General features: G+C 43.4%; 2 protein-coding genes across 2 annotated transcripts in view; both read left to right on the forward strand.

The window, feature by feature from the left end:
- Window positions 1-1,236: 1,236 nt before the first annotated feature.
- dusp5 (dual specificity phosphatase 5) lies at window positions 1,237-6,376 on the forward strand. Its single transcript, XM_020653266.3, has 4 exons — window positions 1,237-1,710; window positions 2,423-2,562; window positions 3,161-3,380; window positions 5,652-6,376. Exons 1-4 carry the CDS (start codon window positions 1,344-1,346, stop codon window positions 6,056-6,058), a joined length of 1,134 nt encoding a protein of 377 aa, XP_020508922.2. The 5' UTR covers window positions 1,237-1,343; the 3' UTR covers window positions 6,059-6,376.
- Window positions 6,377-8,865: 2,489 nt separating this feature from the next.
- smc3 (structural maintenance of chromosomes 3) overlaps window positions 8,866-23,802 on the forward strand; it is a 31,191-nt gene continuing 16,254 nt past the window's right edge. Inside the window, exons 1-16 of the mRNA XM_065954198.1 lie at window positions 8,866-9,059; window positions 10,628-10,703; window positions 11,570-11,608; window positions 11,716-11,783; window positions 12,069-12,140; window positions 13,214-13,293; window positions 13,391-13,469; window positions 13,673-13,790; window positions 13,919-14,094; window positions 15,826-15,906; window positions 16,065-16,229; window positions 18,543-18,664; window positions 19,344-19,557; window positions 20,507-20,610; window positions 22,510-22,609; window positions 23,514-23,674. Of these exons, the coding sequence (XP_065810270.1) occupies window positions 9,045-9,059; window positions 10,628-10,703; window positions 11,570-11,608; window positions 11,716-11,783; window positions 12,069-12,140; window positions 13,214-13,293; window positions 13,391-13,469; window positions 13,673-13,790; window positions 13,919-14,094; window positions 15,826-15,906; window positions 16,065-16,229; window positions 18,543-18,664; window positions 19,344-19,557; window positions 20,507-20,610; window positions 22,510-22,609; window positions 23,514-23,674 (1,670 nt within the window). The 5' untranslated portion in view covers window positions 8,866-9,044. The remainder of the gene's footprint in view (window positions 9,060-10,627; window positions 10,704-11,569; window positions 11,609-11,715; window positions 11,784-12,068; window positions 12,141-13,213; window positions 13,294-13,390; window positions 13,470-13,672; window positions 13,791-13,918; window positions 14,095-15,825; window positions 15,907-16,064; window positions 16,230-18,542; window positions 18,665-19,343; window positions 19,558-20,506; window positions 20,611-22,509; window positions 22,610-23,513; window positions 23,675-23,802) is intronic.

A 23,802-nucleotide genomic window follows, 5' to 3' on the forward strand; every position in this document is an offset into this window, starting at 1 on the left:
TCGTGCAGAAATGACCTCCCAGCCTTTCTTCCTCTGTCCACACGAACATGAAAAAGCCTAAATGTGCTCTGAGGTGAATGTTTACTGGATCGCAGTAGAGAGACATGGTTGAAAACAAATAAATGTGAGCAGAAAGCTGTTTGTGTTTTGTGAAGTCAAAGAGGGTCACGAGCCGAATAAAGTCGGGAACCAATGGAGTAGACTCTCCAAGAAGCCTTGGCTCCAGCTGTTGTGGTGACCCGATGAGAGCATCAGGATTTGAGCTCAAACAAGAAGGAAGTGGAGCCAGTTCTCACCAGACTTAGCATTTTAGCACTTTCTGAGTTTCTCATATATTCTTGCTGGCAGTCTGTGAAATGAGTCACAGCTCCATAGTCAGAGAGAGAGAGAGAGAGAGAGAGAGAGAGAGAGACAGAGAGAGAGAGAGAGACAGAGAGAGAGACAGAGAGAGAGAGAGAGAGAGAGAGAGAGAGAGAGAGAGCGCGAGAGAGACCCTGAACTGTTGAAATCCTCCTTAGTTCCCAAACTCGTATAAAATGTTGTTAAAAGAAGAGGTGATGCAAGAATGGGGTAAACAAGATCATGTCCCAATTTATCTGAAAGGTGTTGCTGCATGGCAAGATTTTCTAACAGTGAAATTTCTCAGTTTCAACAAGTGAAATGTTGTCTTTGTGCAATTTCCGATTAACTGTGGTTTCAGTGTCTGGAACTACACAGTTCATCACATTCTGTTTTTTTTTTATTTTCCGTTCACATAACATCACATTTTTTTAGGAAATAGGACGGGTGTGTGTGCTGGTAGATGACAGGTGTATGTGCTGGTAAATGACAGGTGTGTGTGCTGGTAAATGACAGGTGTGTGTGCTGGTAAATGACAGGTGTGTGTGCTGGTAGATGATAGATTTGTTCTGGTAGAGGACTGATGTATTTTTTTTTAGAAGAGAGGATAGGTTGTATGTGATGACAGAGGATATAAATGTGTTGTTGTGTTTTTTAATAGAGAGGTGTTCTGTGCTGGAAGAACACAGAGGTGAGTAATGCTTGAATCAAACTCACTGCAGTATCGGAGCTTCTTGTTTACCAGCGCCGGGGGCGGAGCCACAGTTTCGTCACGGATATGGGAGGTCTTTTTTGCTACGCTTACACCTCGCCGGTGTCCAAATATGGTTCGTGACGTCACGCGCCGGAGGTTCCATTCAGATAAAACTGCTCGACCGGAATCCCCTTGGAGGACATGTAGGCACGGACGCGCACGGGACTCCTCGCTCGCCCGTTTCCGCCGTTAAGGATTTATCCGTTCCCATTCTTCAGGCAATAATAACACCTCCGGGGCCGCTACCACCATGAAAGTCTCCAGCATCGACTGCCGGCGCATGAGGAAACTCATCAGGAAGGATTGTGCAGGGAGCTGCCTTATTGTGGATTGTCGACCTTACTTGTCATTCACGAACTCCAACATCACAGGCTCTGTCAATGTCAATCTAAACTCCGTGGTGGTCCGGAGATCCCGAGGAGGGCCGGTGCCTCTGCAGTTTGTCATCCCGGATGAGAGAGCCCTGATTCGGCTTCGGGAAGGGAACATATCGGCCATCGTAGTTCTGGATGACCGGACGTCCCACTGGCAGAAGCTGAAAAAGGACAGTGTAGCACAAATAGTAATAAACACCCTCTCACATCTAGCCAGCGGGGCGAGCATCTGTTTCCTGAAAGGTGAGAGCTTTTGAGATGTTAAACTGTTTTAACCCTCAAAATGAGGAACTCTCAGTTAGGCTATAGAAAAGAAAAATGTGTGTCGTGAAACAGTCTTCAAACATGAACTATTCTCCTCCTCGGCTTCCTTAGTTTTAATGACTCTAACCGCTTTATAACTTTTTTTAAAATCCTATAAAATCCTGATCTCGTTAAGGCCAGGTCATCTTGAGAGCAGCCTACATGTCTTTTTTTTTCTCCTCACATTTCTTGGAGAGGTAAAGGTCCATGTGTGCGTCAACGGAGCGAATGAGTCAGTGCGGGAGGGAAAAACGCACACAAATTGGCGGTGTGATGACTTTCATTGATAAAAACAAGAAACAGAAAACTCAACCCCCCATCCCCCCCCCCCCCACACTCAGACTCTTCTTTTAGCTGATTTAATCCATCTGGGCTGTGATGTGTTAAAACGCATCCATTTGCGTCTGTCACCTCTGCGTCCTCCGGATGTCTCTCTCAAAGGATTACCGGTCCTTCCAGCGCGAGCTCCTGTAATTAATGACGCGCTCATAATCAGGTTATAAAGGTTATAATCCCGCTGCTAAGACTGTTTCATAAACGATGCCATTTCACAAGATATTTACGCGCGTGTCAGGAGGGGAGAGGTGGAAATGTTCTAATCTTATTCATGTGTGTTTATTGTCCCCCCCCCCACCTCTTTTCTCTCTCTCAGGAGGATACGAGAACTTCCACTCTCAGTACCCTGAACTTTGCACTGAGGTGAAAACCATCGACCAGGGCGGAACTGAAACTGAGAAAAGAGTCAGCAGTCACAGCGAGAAGCTTTGTCACCACAAACCAGATTATGATCAGGTATGGAAACACCCCGTTCACAGCTCCACTTCCTTCTCTCTCTCACACACACACACATACATACACAGGCCACACGGGTTTTTATTTTTATTTTTAACCTTATTATAAAAAGAAGAAGGAGAAGAAAAAACTAGACGCTTGGCGCCATGAGATTTATATCTGGCATCAAAACATTTTCTCAGCATTCATTTGATATTCTCTGACCTTCAGTCATCTCATGTGTGGCTAAGAAAAGGCAGCGAGCACGACGACCCCTCCGAGAGAGAGAAACGCTCTTTCATCCCTGACCTTTCCGTGTCCTCCAAACACAAACACGAGGCTGCTTCAACACTTGATTGTGTCTGTGTTGGAATATTGTGGCTACTTTTACACAGAGCCTTATAAAGTAGGGGGGAATGTAATCCCACAGCTGATGCGTCTGCGTACGTTTAGTCTGTGCCTGAACATGATGTTCTGCCTCGAGCTCTTTGGGGATGACAGGTGTTTATGCGTCTCTCCTCAGGGAGACCGTCCATGTTTTTAATCACACTGTGTTCTATACTTGAGTCTTTTCTGTGAATGAACTCATGTCCCTTTTTGTCTTTTCTCTCCCTCTCAGGGTAAACCCGTGGAGATCCTGCCTTTCCTCTACCTCGGTAGTGCCTACCACGCCTCCAGACAGGACTATCTCAGCGACCTTCACATCACGGCCTTGCTCAACGTGTCCCGCAGAGACATGCAGCCGGCCAAGGGCCACTTCGACTACAAGTGGATCCCAGTGGAGGACAACAACATGGCTGACATCAGCTCCCACTTCCAGGAGGCGATAGAGTTTATCGGTGAGTCGAAGGGGGAACCTTTACTTTTTCTAGAAGGACAGAGTTTTATGTGTGAGTCTGAATTTTAAAAATGTCACAGCAGGATTTTAGACTTTCTGATGCGTTATTCTAAGGAGATGCTCAACACTTGAAGTAACTCACAGGAAGGGAATTAAACACACCACCACCAAGCTTTAGAGTCTTTTCCTGGCGTCTTGATATTTCTGGTGCAACATTACCCTTAGTTTCTAAAAATGACCAACAAGCTGAGTAAGTGAGACGACTAAACATAGATCTGAGTATTTTTTGCGGCTTTCTATAAGCCCCTCTTTTCTGTTGCTTCTCACCGGCTGCCATTCAGAAATAGAGGGCTATAAGTGACCTCGCTGTAATCAGTTTAACTTGATCGCCTGCTTCAAATCCCCTACAAACATATCCAGCTAGTCTGCTTTCATTCAGGATTTGCTCACTTCCCCCATTCCCTTGCGACCTCACTCCATCCACTCCCCCCCCCCCCCACAGTGTCTTAACTGGGAAAAGACGCTCCCATGCCGTCATTGCCTCTCTAATCTCTGTGGCTTACTGTGCCGGGTGTGGCCAGTCAGTGTGACAACTGGGTGAGCTGTCCCTGTTTAGTAATCGGGGGGGGGGGGGGGGGGGGGGGGGGGGAGGATGGGGGGTTGACTGACACACAATCAGTCATGGTTGTTTTAAGATGGTTAGGTGGATGATAAAAAGGTAGAATAACTGACTCACGGTGAGAAAGCGCAATGGCAGGTAGAATCATAGAGGGCAGCAGGTACGTGAATGTAACACAGAGGAGCAGAGAGTGTGTGGGAGAGGAGAGAGGTGCAGGATAATAGAAGCAGCAAAAAGATGTACACAATGTGCTGGTGGCTATTTTTAGCCAAGGACAAAGCTCACCCACCAGCAGCCTGCCTGACCAGTGTTTGATGGCTGCTTTTGTTGGTATTGTGCATCATTTGGGGATGCGGTCCTACTTTTAGGGGATCTTTGTGCAAGCCTGTTTGTATTACATAAGGCCAGAAATAGTTTCTGGGGTCCGGCTTAGCCTGCATCCAATGACGGCCTACAAAATGTCCTCGACAATGCCCAAGTGATTAGAAATATGGAGCACATAAATCCTCACCGAGCTGCAGCTGGTCCCCCAATGGAAATCGATCAGCAATCAGATAGCCTGCTGACCCCGGTGACTGATGTAACTCAGGGGAGGAGATGATAAATATTATTGACCCCCACCGGATGAAAACAGCTGCCGAAACGTGTCATGGCATCTCCAGCCAATGAGCGCCCATCACCCGAGGATGATCATTAAAACACCCACTGCTGCTGTCACTCCTTTTCCCCCTCCCTCTTCCCTCTCTTATGCATCCTCCACTCCAGATGGGAAGTTCATGATTCATTCATGCGCTCTGTATCAAAGATGAGAGCTGTCAGAAATCAACCTACTGCAGAGACAGTCAGGACCGCGCACAAGTGGCTGTCAATCTGTTTTCTATTAAACAGCAGAGGGACAAAATGTGAAGGAGGGACTAAGTGTCAGGCAGATTAAACAGGGAAGGCGACATGAAGGTGTTTCTTCACATTTTAAGAATGAACTTGCAGATAACAGAAAGTAGCTGTAATGTAGGCATGAGATCATGAACAGATCCGTGTGTAGGAGTGCTGCAGCCTCTAAATTAGAACACGGTGCCCCAGAGAACTGTGCAGCAGCGCCCGGCGCCCCCACAGCAGTGTAGGAGAGACAAAGTCTTCGGTACAGCTGCGCTCTGTGACTCAGATAATCTTCACAAATGTCTGCAGTGTGTGCTTGACTGAAACTGGTACAGAATGTGTGTACACAGAGAATGTGTGTACACTTCTGCGTCCCTGCAAATGAAAAGTCTGATTTTCCTGTTTGTCCACAATATCCTGCTGCTGCTGCGTGTGTGTGTGTGTGTGTGTGTGTGTGTGAGAGAGACTGATTGCATGAGCAGAAAGTGTTTTTGCATAGTTAAGTGAGGTGTGGGAAATGATTACACAGTTAAAATGTGATTTTACATTTATTATTCAGTGTTTTTAATTTTCTGCGTGCTCCCTGTAACCTCGCCATCAAATAACTTGACTTTTTAATTATAAATAATCGACTCCCAACAAAAGGAGGGCGTTAAAAATAAGGTTTAAATTGGATAAATTGTTTCTTTTGTTATTCTATAACCACATTTTCACCGAAAAAAAAAAATACTCACAGCACATGTTTGACCTTTGCTCGTCCCTTTCTCTTCCTTCCAGATCACGTGAAGCAATCAGGGGGTAAGGTCCTGGTCCACTGCGAGGCGGGGATCTCACGCTCTCCCACCATCTGCATGGCTTACATCATGAGGACGCAGCAGCTACGGCTGGATGCGGCCTTCGACATCATCAAGCAGCGTCGAGCAGTCGTCTCTCCTAACTTCAGCTTCATGGGTCAGCTGCTGCAGTTCGAGTCAGAGGTCCTCTCCACGGCCCCAGCTCACGCTGCAACACCTGAACCGGCCACACCCTGCGCACCTGAGTCCGCCTCCTTCTTTGCCAACGACTTCGCCACCACCTTCAACACCAAAAACTTTGAGCCGTCTGTGTTCACCCTCCCTACCTCTTGCCTGCAGTCCCCGGTCCACCACCAGTTCAAACTGAGCCCAATAACTGCACTGCCTTAAAGGAACTGCGACTGCTTGTAGTCTTACTTGAAATATTAAAAAATAAAAGCTCTGTTTGCCTGTTGTTGAAACCAGCACAGTAGAAAGACCTGCGATCAGACGTGCTGTTTCCCCGTCTTCTAAACTGCTGCTGAGGAACAACACAGCACAGTGATTAACTGCAATATACATGCCTTAGGTTGATATTGTGATTTTTTGCCTATTCACAAATACAGTCAGGCATTGAAACCTAATTTATTTAAAATGACAGTCTGTCTGATTTTTTCAATAATGTGGATGTTAACGTGTTTAATAAATGTTTTCGTCACAAAAATTAAAGCTTGTTGCCATGTGGTCATTGTTGGATTGTTTGTTGGAAAAAAAAGCGATTTTCTAGTCTTCTGACGACTCAAAGTGCTTTCACACTGCAGGTCACACCTACACATTCACACACTGATGGTAGAGGCTGCTGAGTAAAGAGTCCATCAGTATTAACTCATTCATTCATACACATTCACAAACTGACTCAGCCTTATGCAGCCGCCCGACAACCAATCATGGTTTATACTGCCTACCAGTCAGCAAGATGGAAGACTCCATCACTGGCTACTACGTTGAGTCTATAGACCAAAGCAGGAGAGACAACAGTGACACCTGCAGTGACCGACTTGGACTTCATAAACAGATTTCCTAGATAAGGGGTTCTCAAATGTAGCCATGCCAACGACCCCCATATAGCATCAAACTCAGGTGGAGACCCCCCGCTCAAAGAAAGATTCATAAATTCCTTTTACACCACGATTGCAAATATCAAAAATGACACAAACAGCTTCTTAAAATGCTTCTATGTTTTATTAACAATTAAAATGTGTCAGACTTTTACAAGTTCTGTCTCAACAACAATCAGCAGTCATCGTAACAGTAAACATATTCCTCTCCCTTGTTAATTACATTCAATATGTCGTCTTCTGTTTTATTTTAAATTATTGAAAGATTGTAAAAGAAAAGGAACAAAACTTTGGCTATGCATCGATCAATAACATCTAAAAAGACATACATCAAAATGTTATGTACCGTAAAATAGCCCGGGCTTTAATTTCCATCAGTTGTTAAAATGACCCGGCCTTTATTTGGGACAGGCTTCAGCACGAGACGAGCCTTTTATTATTAAAAGTTATTTGTGAGTACAGCAACGATGTATGGGAAAGACTATGAAATCATAAATTGACACCATAAAGTATGGAATATGATTATTGATAAACGAGTTCAATTACAAATCACTCACTTGTTCTTAGTAAGACTTCTCTGACCTGTTGCACAGTCTTTTGTTTTTTAAAGTCTCTCAACTTAAAATAAAGATTAAGACACATTCAACATTTAATTTCTTATGTTTGATCCCCTAACGAATCATCACTGAGAGCATCGAGGCCTCTGATTAAGACCTGCCTTTATTTGTCCAAACATCCGGCAACAACATGGGAGCCGGGCCTTAAATTGGGATGAACTTCTATTTGAAGTTTTAAGGTATAATAATATTAGTTCAAGTTGATTTTTGTTCCCGTTTCCCCCCCCCCCTCTGCCCTCTCAGTTTCCATGACCCCCAGGGGGTCCCGACCCCCAATTTGGGAACTACTGTCCCAGAAACCCATCATTGCGTACACCCAGAAGGCCTGAACGATATGAGAATAATATGCAATGTGCACAACAGTGTTCAATTAATTCTAAGTCTTAATGGTCCTGTATTGTTCACCTCTTATTTTAATTTATCTATTCTGTTTTGATTTTTCTTTTGTAAGGTATTACCTACTTCTGACTTTGTGCTGCTGCATTGCCTGAATTTCCCCTCTGGGCATCAATAAAGTAAGATCTTATCTTAATATTAAGAGATGACGAATTGTGATTGTGAACAATAAAGAATGCTGCATATCAGCTTTAACTCAGCCTGTCTGCTGGTCTTCATGTTTTACACAATGAGTGTATCATGTTCCTCCTGAATACAGAAAAAAATCCAAAAAGAGATTTGATTTGTCAACTAAATTGGCACCAATTAATCAATCTGAGGATAGATTATAGTTCGCTTAGCTTCATCTGACTGCATCATAGTGGTTTGGGGGCATCAACTTTTCACTCAGGTGTCCATCCAACAGGTATAATGTATCCTACACATGCTGAGTAAGAAAAATGCATTGCTTCATTAAAAATAATTGTATTTGTTGCGGTAAAATCAGACTTGCATGATGTGTTTATCGCATTGCAATAACGATATAATTGACCAGCCCCAATAGGTTAATATGTTGTGTGCAAAAGGAAATTATATTGTGCGCACATTTGCACAAGATATGCTTATTTGTTTTTTGGATTGTTTGGTACTTCAGGGCCTCTGCGATAATACATTGATTTATAATTTATCCGTATTCAAAAATACAATGTCAAAGAAAATGTTTTACAAGAATGAATGTACACAGCTGAAAAAATATATCAAGGGGAAAAACAGTTAACTCTACTCCATTTAACTCGAGGGCTCTCCTTTTCTTCTTCGGTGGTTAGCGCTTTCATCGCTGACTCTTCTGTCTTTGGCGCCTAGAACAGAGGCATTTGGACTGTACCAACTCCGTAAAATAGGGAGACCCATTAAAAGAAATCGGACCACTAAGGTTCTTTTCGCACATAAACATGTGATCAATAATTAACTCTCCTGTATATCACTTATCATTATTTCATCGTTACATAATATTCTTAAATTCCTTATTACACATAATTTCGTTAATGTTTTAATACATTTTAAAACACTGTTTTCTCTTAATGGTATTATCCATTCTATCCCGCCCCCCCGCCGCCATTTTCCATGTTATTCTCTTTAACCACACAGTGTTTCATCTAATTTTAATGCATCGTTTTCTATTATTTTTGTCAAGTTTGGGTTATTAAACTCCCGGCTTCTCCGGTTTAGTGGAGGGAGGGAACTTATCCACAAAATCAGCCGAGCAGACGACCTGCTCAGACCGCCATGTACATCAAACAGGTAAGCTAACGGCTGGTACATGTTAGCCAAACGTCCACACAGTTAGCTTAATGAATGAAGCCGATAATTGCACATTTATTCTGAGTCGAATATGACTGCAAAGCTGACTAACTCACATCAGAGACTGTTATAAATTAAGTAGCTTTACTGTGAATCGTGGCTAATGCTACATGGATTAATAATGAGTCACGCATCCTCCTTCTCGGCATGTTGAGCTAATGCTGCTAAAGCTAACGCGAGCGCTGCTGTTCGTAGAGTTTTATTGTGTTTCTCTGCAGCATCGTCACATTAAGTAGAAGGTTTAGTAATGTGTGCTTTTCTTAACTGTGCATCCACGCAAAGCCGCTAATGAAGCCGTCCTGTCCTGTGGTGGACTCTGTCCGAGGCCTCGTCGAGATCTGAGCTCGTTTACGATGCAGACATGTAGAGGAAGTCTTACTGCTGCGTTCAGGAACAGTTCTTGTCTTGCTACTGAAGTACCAACACTAGCCCTGTGTGGCTCCTAGATTCAGTCATGTTTTTGTTTCTTTATTTCTTCTTAATGTTAAGGTGACCGCCAACCAACACGTGTGTAGATGTGGGACAGAGATCTGTGTTCGTAGTGCTGAAATATAACTACAATGTTACAATTCCCTTAGCAGACACTTTCATCCAAAGCAACACTAATCCATTCATACACGGCCACTGAAGCAGCGGGAGCAATGCGAGTTTAGTCATCTTTTCATCTCGAGGATCTTGTTTTCATGATTCATTTCCATGCCCTTAAGCTGTTAAGTTGTTTCTATATTTAGTAATAACACATTTCTGTTTGATTGATTAGAAGAAAAATATATTTTGTTAAAGTCTGTTGTTGAGACATGCTACAAACACACGCACAAACAGGATCCTCTGGACTAATGCAGAGATGTCAGAGTGAGAGGGGGGTTGCACATGAAAGAGTGCCTGAGCAGTAGTTCATTGCCTTGCTCAAGGGCCTATCGGCAGGGCTCAGGAAGTTAACTGGCACCTCTCCGGCAACCAGACCGATTTCCCAACCTGATCCGCACCTCAACTTAAACCAGCTACCCATCCGTTCCCAACCCAAGTCCCTACAGATTAAGCTACTGCTGCCCCATGTTTTGGTGTCATATTGTATCTGCATCCTTCACCACTTTACAGACTCTCGATCCAGTGTATCATGCATCTCCTTGTTTCATCACCAGTCACCAAGGGGTTCCCAAACTTTTCATCTCCCGATTACCAAAATAAGGGTGCCAGAGACTGGGGACCCCTACTGTCCCTGGAGGCTGTTAAGGCATAAAATGTAGTGCACAGCCAAGCACACAATAGACTGTAAATAATAATGGATGAAGTCTGAGTGACGTCACCCATTTGTTAGTGGGGGGGCGCTGGAGTCCCATTGATGGCGGTCTCCGTGCTGGAAATGCTGCCTAACTCCAACTTTCAGTCAACCCAACGACAGGCTGAGAGCTGGAGCTGAGGCGGGTTTTAAGCATCACAAGCTCAAATTAAAAAGGCGAGGATGCTGTGGACTCTGTTCTTATGGTGGTCTTTGGTTTTTTGTGCAGGTCATCATCCAGGGGTTCCGAAGTTACCGGGACCAAACTGTGGTGGACCCGTTCAGTCCAAAGCACAATGTCATTGGTGAGTATCTTATCCCCTTTTGTCCCGTATGCTTTTATTATACTGTACTGTGCGTTTCATTAGCTTGTCAATATGAGTGTAAGAGAATTCATTTAAAAAGACGGCACCTGCTTAATTTACAAAATACCAAATGTGATTCCTCATTCTTTCAATTGAACAACCTCAGATGAATTTAGATGACACAGCCATTTTCAAACACATTCAAACCCAGCGCCATGCAGCTGCCGCTTAGACACAAAACATTTTAATTTCTTCATTTTACTGTATCGATATTGAGCCTAAAAACAGCCTGTTGACTATCTGAATGGACCGATTTAATTTTTAAATTATTCGTCAGAAACACAAATCTATCACCCTGATCGGTATCAAGTGCAGCTCTCTTTATTTACAATATAACCTGCTGATGAGAACACCCATTCAGAGCTCTCGTACGTTCCTGGTACACACAAATATTTGCGAGCCAGCTTGGAGAGTTGCAGGTTTGTCCACCAATCAGTGTGCTGCTGTCTGCAGAGAGATTAGTCTCCCTCATGTAAGTCTGCTTGTCCTGAATCACGCCCCTGTAGCTTTTGCCACAACATTACCGTCTTAATCAGCTGAGGTTAAGAGTGCATAAAATGGTCAAGTTAAGGCCCTGACACGCCAAGCAGACTGCAAAGAACTAGTGGTGACGAAGGCCGACGGCAAACTACCTTCAGACGGCCTGATGCGCTGATAGACTGAATATTTAGAATTCTAACGGCTCATTACAGTTTGAATGTTAACTTTCTCCACCAGGTTTGAATGAATAATCTAATTTAGAATAAAAAGTGACAGCCCTAGTTGATATGAAAATGTGTTAGTGACCTTTTTGTGTTTCTTTACAGTCGGACGAAATGGATCTGGAAAAAGTAACTTTTTCTACGGTAAGTAATCCACAATGAATTTCACCGGATATTGTTTAAGCTTTTTTCCCCCCTGCTGTCATTTCTTTGTTTTAACTTAACACTCTGGTTTCTTTCTGCTTTCTTAGCCATCCAGTTTGTGCTCAGCGATGAGTTCAGTCACCTGCGACCTGAACAGCGTCTGGCCCTGCTCCATGTAAGCACCGGCACATGTCGGACATAATACATATCCATGCTGCTGCTCTGAAAGTGACTCAGTGGTTGTGCAAAAATGAAATCTTGTTAAACATGCTTACAGTGTCAGAGCTTGTATAACTCATGATGACTGAGATGTTATAAAAGTGTTTAGTTCTTTTTTTGTTTCAATACGACCTTTTCGTCACAGGGTTATAGAAACACAACAATTCAATATGCAGGGCTCTTCATGAATTTATGCACTCCACTGTTGATTTAAATCTGTTCTTCCTGTCTGTGACTGTAGGAGGGAACTGGTCCTCGTGTCATTTCGGCTTTTGTGGAGATTATATTTGACAACTCTGACAACCGGCTGCCGGTAAGAATGGCTAACACATCATATTGATCCTATTGTTGTCATGGAAACACACTGAATGGGTAATTTACACCTTTCAGTAAAGTAGCCTGGCTCAGACTGCAGGAAAATCGTCCGATTCTTCCTTCCTGACAATCGCAGGGTCGCTCCCGTCTCGAAGCTGCTCAGGACCAATGATCTGCTCAGGGATCGCTGTGAATGTCTCGATTTATTTCAAACATGTTTGACATTTAGAATTTAAAATCTTGAAGTTGTATGTGACTACAATAACAGCGAGAGACCAGGGAGGAGAGTCAAAAGTGGACAGTAGTCACGGCAACCGGCGGCAGGATGCAATCGCTGGTCTACTGTAATGCATATGACAGTTACAATCTGACCTCCAGCTCTCACTGAAGATCATACAACCCATGTTGTCCGCGTCTCTCCAGACATTTCTTCAACCAAAAAGTGTTGGTTTATTTTGTTCTCTCTGCACAAAACATTATAATCGCAGATTTAACCTCCGACTTGATTGTTTACGTGAGGTCGCATGAGGTGTTGCGTTCCTCCGTCAGGCACGATATTCTCAGGGAAATCCTGTAGTCTGTGATGTGCCAAGATTTTCACATCACTTTAAAAAAACAGGCACAATGAAAAATAAAGTAATGAAAAAACGTAGTCTTGGACCGGCAATCTGCTAAATTGTTATTTTAAACATCAGTATCGGCTCCTGACTTTCACAATCAGCACATCTGCAGCAGGCAAAGATCTAAAAAATTTGATCTCCACTTCTAACTTTTCTTCAAACTGTTAGTCTGGGCCTCCATTTAAACTCTTACATTTTCCGTTTTCACGGTGTCCCATTCATAACTAAACATCGCCCTTAAACATCTGAGAACTCCTCTGACCACAGAACACACACCGCTTATTATTGTGATGATGAACGCCGGATGTTTGCACCACTTTAGAGAACGAAAGATTGCCTCTACCCGTGCGTGAAACTGCAATCATGCTACCGGGTAAAACTGTGACACACAATTCTGCTGCTGTGTGCAATTCACCTCCCGACCAATGATTAATTTCTCTCTTTCCCCCAGATCGACAAAGAGGAAGTCTCCCTTCGTCGAGTCATCGGCGCAAAGAAGGACCAGTACTTCTTAGACAAGAAGATGGTGACGTAAGTATTGCTGTGACTGTCCATGCAATCACAGGAAATAACAACATTGTGAACCCCCGTCTGATCCCTTGTTTCATGGCGTCTGTGATTGTTGCAGTAAGAATGATGTCATGAACCTTCTGGAGAGTGCCGGCTTCTCCCGCAGTAACCCCTACTACATCGTCAAACAGGGAAAGGTGAGAAAGGAGTGTGTGCCAACCTTGCACTAGTTTAACACTTAACAGTTTGCTTTGATTCTTAGCAAGGCTGCGCTTTAGCCATCTTCAGCTTGTCATGTACACTGTACACAATGATCTGCTTATGTTCATTTGAAATGGATTGCATATGTTACTTCGATTGAACAGAAGGTTATTCCATCATATTTCAATGTGTTATGCAGATCAACCAAATGGCCACAGCACCTGACTCACAGCGCCTGAAGCTGCTGAGGGAGGTGGCAGGCACACGTGTCTATGATGAGCGCAAAGAGGAGAGTATTTCTCTCATGAAGGAGACAGGTAACATCCCCTTTCATCGAAACCAAATGAAACATGATTTGTACTATTTTCATTCCAGAAGTAATCTTATATTATAAAAGTTCCAGCCTTGGTTGACAATAAAATTGGCCGATGTGTTTTTCCTTCAGAGGGGAAGCGAGAGAAGATCAACGAGCTGCTGAAGTACATTGAGGAGCGTCTGCACACCCTGGAGGATGAGAAGGAGGAGCTGGCTCAGTACCAGAAGTGGGACAAGATGAGAAGAGCCCTGGAGTACACCATCTACAACCAGGAGCTGAACGAAACCCGGGCCAAACTGGACGAGGTAACCAACTCAAGACATTAAAAGTAAAAGACGAAAAACTCAAAGTGTATGCACAGAATAAAAGACTGAGCCACATTGTAATGAACATCTGTTTTACACAAACAGATTTACCTTTTTTTTCCCAACAGCTAGCATTCTTGATATCAGATCATTTTCAAAGTAAGGGTATGGGTTAGCTTCTCATGAGCGCTCATTATTGCTAGGTTATTAAAGTTATCATCTGCTTCCCTCTGTAATGTCAGTTAGGTGTGTTTTAGCTCCCTGTCTTTAATTGTTGCTTTAATTAAATTGTTGCTGACATCAGCAGCAGCTCTACACCTGGAAACTGTGTCAGACAAGCATCTCCGCCATTGTCGTTGATAAAGTTGATATCAGAAGTCCCACCCTTTCTTGATTTTGATTAGTCGGTGAGAGACAAGTGACATTGACGGGCATGGTGCTGTTCCAAAAGTTGAACTGTTTTCATCTGAGAGCGCTGTGAGTGCAGCAACAAAGAACAGCTGACATAGAAGACATAAATGGACTTCATTGGTTTCACTTTGAAAACAGGCACACTTTGACCTAAATTTGATAACACAATATTTTTTTGCCTAATGTCGATATTCGAGATGACTCGATATTTAACGTATTAAAGTTTATAAATGTAGCCTATAAAACTGAATCTCCACTGTTTAAAAAAAAAAAAAAAAAAATCACTGGCCCGACCTTTGTAACCACTGGCCCAGGAACGTTACTTTTGATTCGAAAAATAACAGTCACCAATTTACTCTTGAACCATTCTGATGCAAAAGTCAATTACAACTTTTATTTAATTAATTGAGCTCTAATTATAAAAATATTGTGTATTTTTCTTATATTTATGTGCTCCTGTTTATTCACCATGCTGGTAACTGTAAGAGTCTACTTAATTCGACTGACATTAATATGAGGCTGTGATAGAGCTGGAATCTCTCCTTCTTTCTTCTCTGTGAGAAACTCTTCATCCTTAGATCTTTACTTTAGGAGCTCTCTTAAGGGCTAAGATGCTTTGTGAATAACTTTTATCTTTACTAGGATCTAGTCTTTAACTTTAACGTGTTCCAGCTCCTCCAGCTGTCTGTCACTGTGGCTCAAACTTTTCTCCCTTCTGTTTTCGTCATGCCCTGCTGTCACTCTCGACTTTTCCAGTGATTTTTTTTCTTTGAAAGCTGATTTTAGCTCGGTTTTTGTCGGGATCTGTGGTTTAGTAGAGAAAACCTGCGCTAAAATCTGTGTGCGAGTGTACGGACTCTGTCAATCATTCATCCGGGCTAGCGGGCCAGTTATAATGTCGAGCCCTGTGTTATGAGCCTTTTTTTGGAAGTAATTCGGCCTCGCTCTCATCGTTCTCTTTCTCCTCCGTGTTGGTCGCTTATAAGAGCGAGGCTACTCAGCGGCAGGAGTGGAGTCTCCTCCGCCCTTTCGTCTCTGCGCAACAAGCTCTGCCGCGGAAATATCGCGAGAAAACTTTGAAGTAGTTTAAAAAATAAAATCGATGTTCCCTTTTCCATAACAAGCATTCATTAAATATTGATCCAATCGAGCTTCACAATATATCGCCCAGCACTACCGCTAATGCAAAAAAAAAACGTTGTCTGTGGACACAACCCTAAAAGAAGTGAAAGCCAGAATTAACCAAAGGGTGGATTTTCTGGTGTTGTGTACGTCTTCAATAACAAGACTTTTGTATTTTTGGTGTTTTTTTTTTTCTAGCTTTCATCCAAGAGAGAAACCTGTGGAGACAAATCCCGACAGCTGCGTGACGCTCAGCAAGATGCCCGAGACAAAGTAGAGGTAAAGAATAAAACATTTTTAGAGGTTTCAGGATTATTGAATAAGACAAAAGGCCCCAAAATATAAAAATATACACACATAATAAAACACAAACGTATGAACTCTCTTTGAATGAAATCTCACAGCCAGTGTCTTTGTTTTGGTTCCCTTTTCCGTAGGAGACGGAGCGTGTTGTTCGTGAGCTGAAGTCCAAGATCTCTGCCATGAAGGAAGAGAGGGAGCAGCTTTCGGCCGAGCGCCAGGAGCAGATCAAGCAGAGGACCAAGCTCGAGCTGAAGGCCAAGGACCTGCAGGACGAGCTGGCGGGCAACAGCGAACAGAGGGTACGGAAGCCTCCCATCTGCGTCACTCTGCACACGTGATGCTGCACTGACAACAGCACACTGCCCCTCTTCTTTACCCTGCATCATCAGTCTGTGTAGATTCCGAGGTTCATCCTTTACTTTTACACCCACTCCACTCTTTTCAAATGGAAGTTATGTTTTGCCACCCTGGTACCTACGATCTGTGTTTTTAAACATTTATTCATTAGCTTAAATTGGACCATCAATGCACAAATTCCAGTCTTATTAAATATGTCCACTAGGGGTGCAAACGAGTACTCGGGTACCCGGTTTTTATTTGAGGTTTGCTGTCTGTTGAAGTAAGAAATTTCCTAATTTGAACGTTAATACAAAGTAGGCCTATTACTAACAATTATTAAAATCCCTAAGATTCAAATTAATCAATAGATACAGTCGGCATCGGGTCATAGTTGGGGGCGGGGCCTCCCGTGGGGGAAAAGAATCACAGACAAAAATAACTACAAAACGATTACTTGAGTACTCGCTTTAAGAATGGGAAGAGTAATTGATTAGAGAAAATTTTGCATGTTTGCACCCCTAATGTCCATTCAAACACGGAACTTGTTCTACAGTTTGAGTGCGGACCCTTTTAGTGAAACATTTGCTGGTCCAATAGTGCGATGAGTTGAACCACAATGGAGGAAGCAACAACTTGGCGTGTAGCAGACAGTTTGCAATCACGTCGACTGTACATCAATCCTGGCACAAGCTTGTGTGCACGGATCTGGCACTGATCGCTCTCCATATGGCTGTGTGTTCAGTGTGTGTTTGTGTGCACGTGTGAGTGCGATGACGGTAATCATACATAACAGCTTTTTATTGGCTCAGTCTGTATGTGAACGGGGATGGGTCCAAGGCAGCGTGCTGGCTGTTGGTTGGATTAAGCCCACCTGGCTCTTACTGGCACACAATCAGCCAAAAGTTGTTGGAGCAAAATGAAAAAGCAAAAGGGAGCAGAACTGCGTCACGAGCTGCTGATTTGAGATGGCCTCGTTTGGAGGGGGAAAGTAGAAGTTTACATATCTACCTGATGACACCCAACCACCCCTACACACAGTCTGGGTGACTGTTGGGGAGGTTAAGATGAAAGCTTTGGTTTATAAAGAGCCAGAGGGAGAAAGATTTAAGACTGGAACTTAAAGTCCAACAGTGCACAAGTATTTTCAAAGCCGGTTCATTTACTTTAACTTACCATCAGGATTACTGGCATCTTCCATGATTTAACACTCTCAGAACCCACCAATGATTGTTGTCTATCATTGTCCGTCGGGGATATGTGCCTCTGACAACGGAGGCAAATTTCTCTTTATTTCCCGTCAGCAGTTAGCATTAAACGTCCTCCAGGCAAGACTTTAATTACTGTAAACGTTGTCATTTCCTGGTCGATTATGTCCCCTGGAGTACATCTGTTTGTCAGAAGCCTCAGTGTAACAGTATATTATATATAATAGTTACACAGAGGCTATTTAGTGTTAAACATTTCAGCCTTTTCTTTATAAAAATACCATTTATTTACAAAAGATTAAAGGAGCAGTATGTAATTCTGACACCTAGTGTTCAAAATGGGTACCCCCTCCCTCTAGAGTTGATGCTCATGCAGGTTGCCATGTGGTGGACACTGAAGCTTCAGTGTTTAGCCAGCTCTGCATCGGTCTGTAAACCTTTCTGAGTTCTAACCTCTCTCCATTTTTGGAATCTCCAATATTGATCCTAGTTTGAGCACGTTTCTGCTCGTGGAGCTTACTAGAAACATGCAGAGGCTTTTTAGGTCGGATACAATCACTTCTATCTGAACCAGTTCACTTGCCCGCTTCCATCGCTGCAACACCTGTTGGTTTAACCTGATAACTGCTCTCATATCTGACAAACTGAGGGGCGTCCAAAACGGCCGTGTGGGGGGGGCCTTAAAACCGCCTACCTTCTCTGGTCCAAACAAATGCAGAGCATTCAGGACCAGAATCTAAAGTTAGAAGGAGGACATACTGGCTGCTGGATTTCTTATTTAGCTTTTATTTGATTCATTTAAACAATAATTTAGATTAAAATCCCTTTGTGCAGTTTGTAATCTGTACAGCAGAGGATATGATATGTTGAAATATAATCAATAAGTGTGTTTAGATTTCTTGGTCTGTACAGAGAGTCTAAAGTATGACATTTATATTTGCTCTTACTAAAATAATCCTTCTTCCATCTGTCTCTCACGTCTGCTCCTCCAGTTTCCTGCAGTCACGTTTCCCTTCTGTTCTTTTCTTCTCCATCTCTAAATAAGATTGTTTGATCTTACTCCTCCAGAAACGCCTGCTGAAAGAGCGTCAGAAGCTGCTGGAAAAAATCGAGGAGAAGCAAAAAGAGCTGCAGGAGACTGAACCCAAATTCAACATGGTTAAGGAGAAAGAGGAGCGGGGCATATCCAGGTAGAGAGATGACTCATTCTCTGCTTCGGTCCCTTGAGCAGCAGGCGTAACTCGATGAGTCAGTCATCGCATTTTCAATACACTTTGATACAAAGAAAGAGCTAGAGAGGTGGGTGCACATGAGAAATGTATGCATTCTCCTACAGAGGAGTTTATGCAGATGTGCTGAACACCTTTGGAATCCAAAACAATACGAAGGTGACCTTGAAAAAACAGTTCTGTGTTGTTCCTTTAAAGGATCCAAACAGGAAACAGAGAAAGCATCAAGTACATTATATTAAGGCGACTCTGCTTGACAGGGCTGCAAAAGATCGAAGCAACATCCACCGCGGGCAAGAAATTAGAAATATGCATTCACATACCTGTTTCAAGGTGTTAAGCCGTTTACCGCGGTGTAAACAAGCCAACCATAGAGAAGGGAGGCAACAGATATCATTGCTGACAGTCCAGTTGTAGACACCTGATTCACAAACAATTTTGGTAAATAAATATAAAAGGTGTTGTGTGATAATGCTGCACGCTACTGAGCCCACCTGGATCACTGCGGTGGAGAGTCCTTTACCGCAACATCCCTACTGCACATTTCACAAGGTTTAAGCTGGCTCCTTGACTTTCTGCATGAATTTTTTAATAACGTTTGAAAATCTGTATCTTCCTCTGTGGCTCCCCCTCCCCCCAGACTGGCCCAGGCTACCCAGGAGAGGACAGACCTGTATGCCAAGCAGGGTCGAGGCAGCCAGTTCACCTCCAAGGAGGAGAGGGACAAGTGGATCAAGAAGGAGCTGAAGTCTCTGGATCAGGCCATCAATGATAAAAAGAGGCAGATCGCAGCCATCCACAAAGACCTGGAGGACACCGAGACCAACAAGGAGAAGAACCTCGAGCAGTACAGTGTAAGGAAAATCTAAAATAATAAACCACTGCTGCACCAGATCACCATGAGGGAGATGTTACATTTAATGTTTTACTTCCAGGATGAGTGTTGGGAGGAGTTACAGTCTAAGAGATAAACTACGTTCATACATGCCTATGCGTTACTGGAGAATACCTCTAGAGGGCTCCCCAGAGAGCTCAGGCAGTAAGGATCAACTGGATGTGTTGGCTGTAAACTACAGACATGGCAACACTTAAGGACTACTGTCTTAATTCTCAGATTATAACTAAAATAATAGTATAATCAGTAGAAACATCAGATCAGCTCAGGCGACTGATGCAGTGCACAGATATCGTCAGCAACATCCCTTTCCTCCAACTTTTCCCCTCCATGCACAGACTACACGATCCCGGCCAGCCTCATGTGCATTTAACCGCAGACGCACACGCAGGGTAAGAGTGCAGAATGACGTCGGTTGCAGAAAAATATTAAAACAAAGGCTTAAGAAGCTTCTGTTTTCACTCGAGACGTCGTATTAATGGTGTGGACTTACCTCTCTTTCTCTTTTCTGTCTCTCTCTTTTCTCTCTCTCTCTCTCCCTCTCTCTCTCCTCTACCTGGTTGCCCGCCCAAATATTGTCTATCTGTGGGAAACACCTTTGCATAGTCATTTAGGTCCAGAGTCAGTGCAATATACAAGGAGGAAAGATCACTACATTAGAGGTCGACATCAGTAATATGGTCATACGTTCCTTCTTCTTAAATCAGTCCTGGCCTTTATGATCCTGACTCAATCAGGCTTTGTTTTCTAATCTGTAAAATGAACTGAAGTCACGTGGTCTTTGACCTGAACACACTGGGAGAAAATCCTAAATGATACTCTCTTTATAAAACGCTCTCCTGCAGTGTGAACGTGACCTCTCCACAGGTGTGTCTAAATCTGACACTTTATGAACTTTTCTTCTTTAGAAACTTGATCAAGATCTGAACGAGGTGAAGACCCGCGTCGAGGAGCTGGACAAAAAATACTATGAAGTGAAGAACAGGAAGGACGAGCTGCAGAGCGAAAGAAAGTAAGAACCTAAATTTTCCCTCTTGGCACCTCTTTAACATCCTGATTCAGATTTAATGTATTGATTCCTTTATTGCACGTAAGCTAAAGCATTACACCATTTTCATGAACCTTCACTTCAGCTATAGCTTTGTCTTGAATGTCGCTGGAAGGTTGAATTATTGACTCTTTCTTTCTGCCAATACGCTGCTTCCGGCTGGCGACCGTTAGTCACATACCAGATTACTGTGCGCTTTGCTGTGAATGTCCGACGGGCGTCTCCGTCCAATGAGCTTAATTTATATAACAGAGAGGATGATGCCTCAGGCATCTGCTGACTGACACACAGCTGCTTTTAAAAAGGTAAATCAGGGTGGAGAATATGTTGTTGTTGATGAGTATTTAGACAGCAAGTTAAGACAGCAAATTGTCTCCAGATATTTATTCAAATGGCATGCTTCTTTAAAGGCTTTATATGCAACTTTTTGATCCAGCAGATGTCGCCCTTGAGCACTAGCATGAAACCAAAACAACTTGCGCTGCATTGTTGTGTTAGCATGCTAATGTTAGCGCTCTTTATTATGCTCATATCCTCACACTGCATGTAAATTTACCCGAAATGAGCGTGATCTAAAAACACTAATGTGACATTCAAATAAGCAGTGAGTACAGTATGTTATTCTTCTTTTCTCTTGTCCCTCAATTAAACAACTTTTATACGCAAGGGGATGAGCCGGCCGGCCGTCCCGTCCATGTAAACAGCTCGGAAAGCATCACAGACAGTGGGACTTGGGTGTCACACTAATTGTAGACAGTCATGACTCACAGAGTTTTTTTTAGAGCATATACTTGATTTCTGCTATATTTAAGTGCGAAAAATCGCATATTCCTTCTTTTTAAAGGTTTGTAACTTTAACTAAAAAGTGACGGGCTGTCTCAGTGTTCGTCTGACATTAAATCCATCCGGCGTTCTCCCGTCCACTGGGATCCATTGTTCCTGTGCAGTGGGTGAAAAGGTAGCATAATGACGGCTTTGAGAGAAAGAACACGGCATGCCGACCACACAGGTGCAAGCTGTCAGGACTGTGAGATCTAAATATATGAATGTATCACACAAAGATGGAGATCATTATGGAAACAAGAGGGAGGCTGCTTTGGCACTGTTACTGTTCTGATTACGCAAATAAGATTATTTATTAGTAATTAAGACAATCTGTGCCAGTCGGGGATAAAAGTTAATGTTGTCAATGTAGAACAATAAAATCTAAATGATGAGCACTTAGCTTTTTCTGTGCTTCTAACGTCACTGAAAACTCTCTTTTAGTAAAACTCCTTCCAGGCTGAGGATGTTCAGAAACTCTGTTTCAGGTGTTTCTGTGTAGACGGTGAAAACAGAGTTTAGTTCTTGTAACATCACGCTGTGCACCAGTTTCTCCTCTGTGTGATGTCATCATGCAACGCTGTCTCTTTAGTTTACATGAGATTAGTGCGATGGCAGATGTAACCAAACTAGCGCTGGTGCTAATGATGCTAACTGGACTTTTTACATGCTCACACACACACACACACACACACACAATTACTCTCCTGCTATGTTGACGAGCAGAGACGCCTGATTGGACGACCGAGGTCACTGCTGATTCATACAACAGCTTTGGACGGTCGGACTTGGGCTGGTGGGAATACGTTTGAAATTGAAATGGTCATTGCAGAGGGAAAGGCAGGAAAAATGTTAGCATGAATACTCAAGTCCACGTAAACACATACATTGTGACGTAGCGTCTTTGGTCCACTGTCACAGTGTTTGTGTGTTTTAAACGCTGACTGGTCTCTCTTTTTTTCGGTGAGATAATGGCGTCAGTTTGGTTTTGGTTTCCTGTACCCTAAGTGTAACCGTGTGTGACGCTCTGTGTCCGTCCAGCTACCTGTGGCGTGAGGAGAACGCAGAGCAGCAGGCCCTGGCAGCCAAACGAGAGGATCTGGAGAAGAAACAGCAGCTGCTCCGAGCGGCCACCGGCAAGGTCTGTGTTGCTGAACATGACTGTGTCTCTACTGACTTGCATAACACGACCACAGGCAACAAAATGTGTCTGTCTGGACACCACAGAAATATGTGAAAACGCCAATTATCTTACTCACACGCAGACGCTTCACTTCTTCTTTTTCTTCTCTGGGTGATACTTAGAACGCAAAGCTAGATCTGCCACACATCCATTAAAACATTCACTTCTAGGCGGAACTGTGAGAGAGAAAACGGGCAAGTGGCGATGAATCAAAGCCTGATTGTCTCTCTTCAAACGAGCCCACCTGAGCACTGCGAAAGACTCACTTTGTGACTCAGCCAGTTGTCAGGACAGGTATATCAAATGGAATCATTCATCTGCCTCGCTACTGGCACCTTATCGCCGTGTGCTAAATTTACATATGACTCATCCCTCTCTGCCCCTTCAGCTACCGCCAGTCGTTTCTTCTGGGCAGAAACATCAATCAAATATCTCCTCTGAATAATGAGATGAAAGGAGGCTTCACGGGCAAATGTCCTGCATTTATTTTTCTTTGATTGGTCCCGGCTGACTCATCCTGTCTCGAAGCCTTTCACAGACTCTACCTGTTCTCGCTCACATTTTAATAATTACGGGGAACATTTCCGCTCTTGTCCATCCATCTGTTATGTTTACCGCTTTTCCCATTCGGGGTCGCGGGGGCTGGAGCCGATCTCAGCTGTCATAATACGAGAGGTGGGGTTACACCCTGGACTGATCGCCTGCCAATCACAGGCCTGACATACAACCAGCCACAATCACATTCAAATTTAGAGTCAACAATGAACGAGCATGTCTGGGCTTTCTAGAAGTTTTGAAAAGGATTCTTTCAGGATCGTCTTCTGCGTTTACGCAGTAGAATAATTGTTTTTTTACGCTCCAGGCTATTCTGAACGGCATCGACAGCATCAACAAAGTCCTCGAGCATTTCCGTCGGAAGGGCATCAACCAGCACGTCATCAACGGTTACCACGGCATCGTCATGAACAACTTTGAGTGTGAGCCCGCCTTTTACACCTGCGTGGAGGTGACAGCGGGTACCAGGTGAGGGATGCTTTTTATATGTTCACTGTCAGCTCCCTGGGATGTTGTTGATTAGAATATTAATAAATATTTGCATTAAAGGCTTTATATGTGATTGTTTAATCCAGCAGATGTCGCCCTTGAGCACA

This window comes from Labrus bergylta, chromosome 1 (genome assembly GCF_963930695.1).
Source record: "Labrus bergylta chromosome 1, fLabBer1.1, whole genome shotgun sequence".
Taxonomy (NCBI): Eukaryota; Metazoa; Chordata; class Actinopteri; order Labriformes; family Labridae; genus Labrus; species Labrus bergylta.

Excerpts from the sequence above, each read along its gene's own strand:
- dusp5 (XM_020653266.3), top strand. The coding sequence starts at position 1,344 with ATGAAAGTCTCCAGCATCGACTGCCGGCGCATGAGGAAACTCATCAGG. Across the intron at positions 2,563-3,160 it reads ACAAACCAGATTATGATCAG|GGTAAACCCGTGGAGATCCT; the intron begins GTATGGAAACAC and ends TCTCCCTCTCAG. Across the intron at positions 3,381-5,651 it reads GGAGGCGATAGAGTTTATCG|ATCACGTGAAGCAATCAGGG; the intron begins GTGAGTCGAAGG and ends TCTTCCTTCCAG.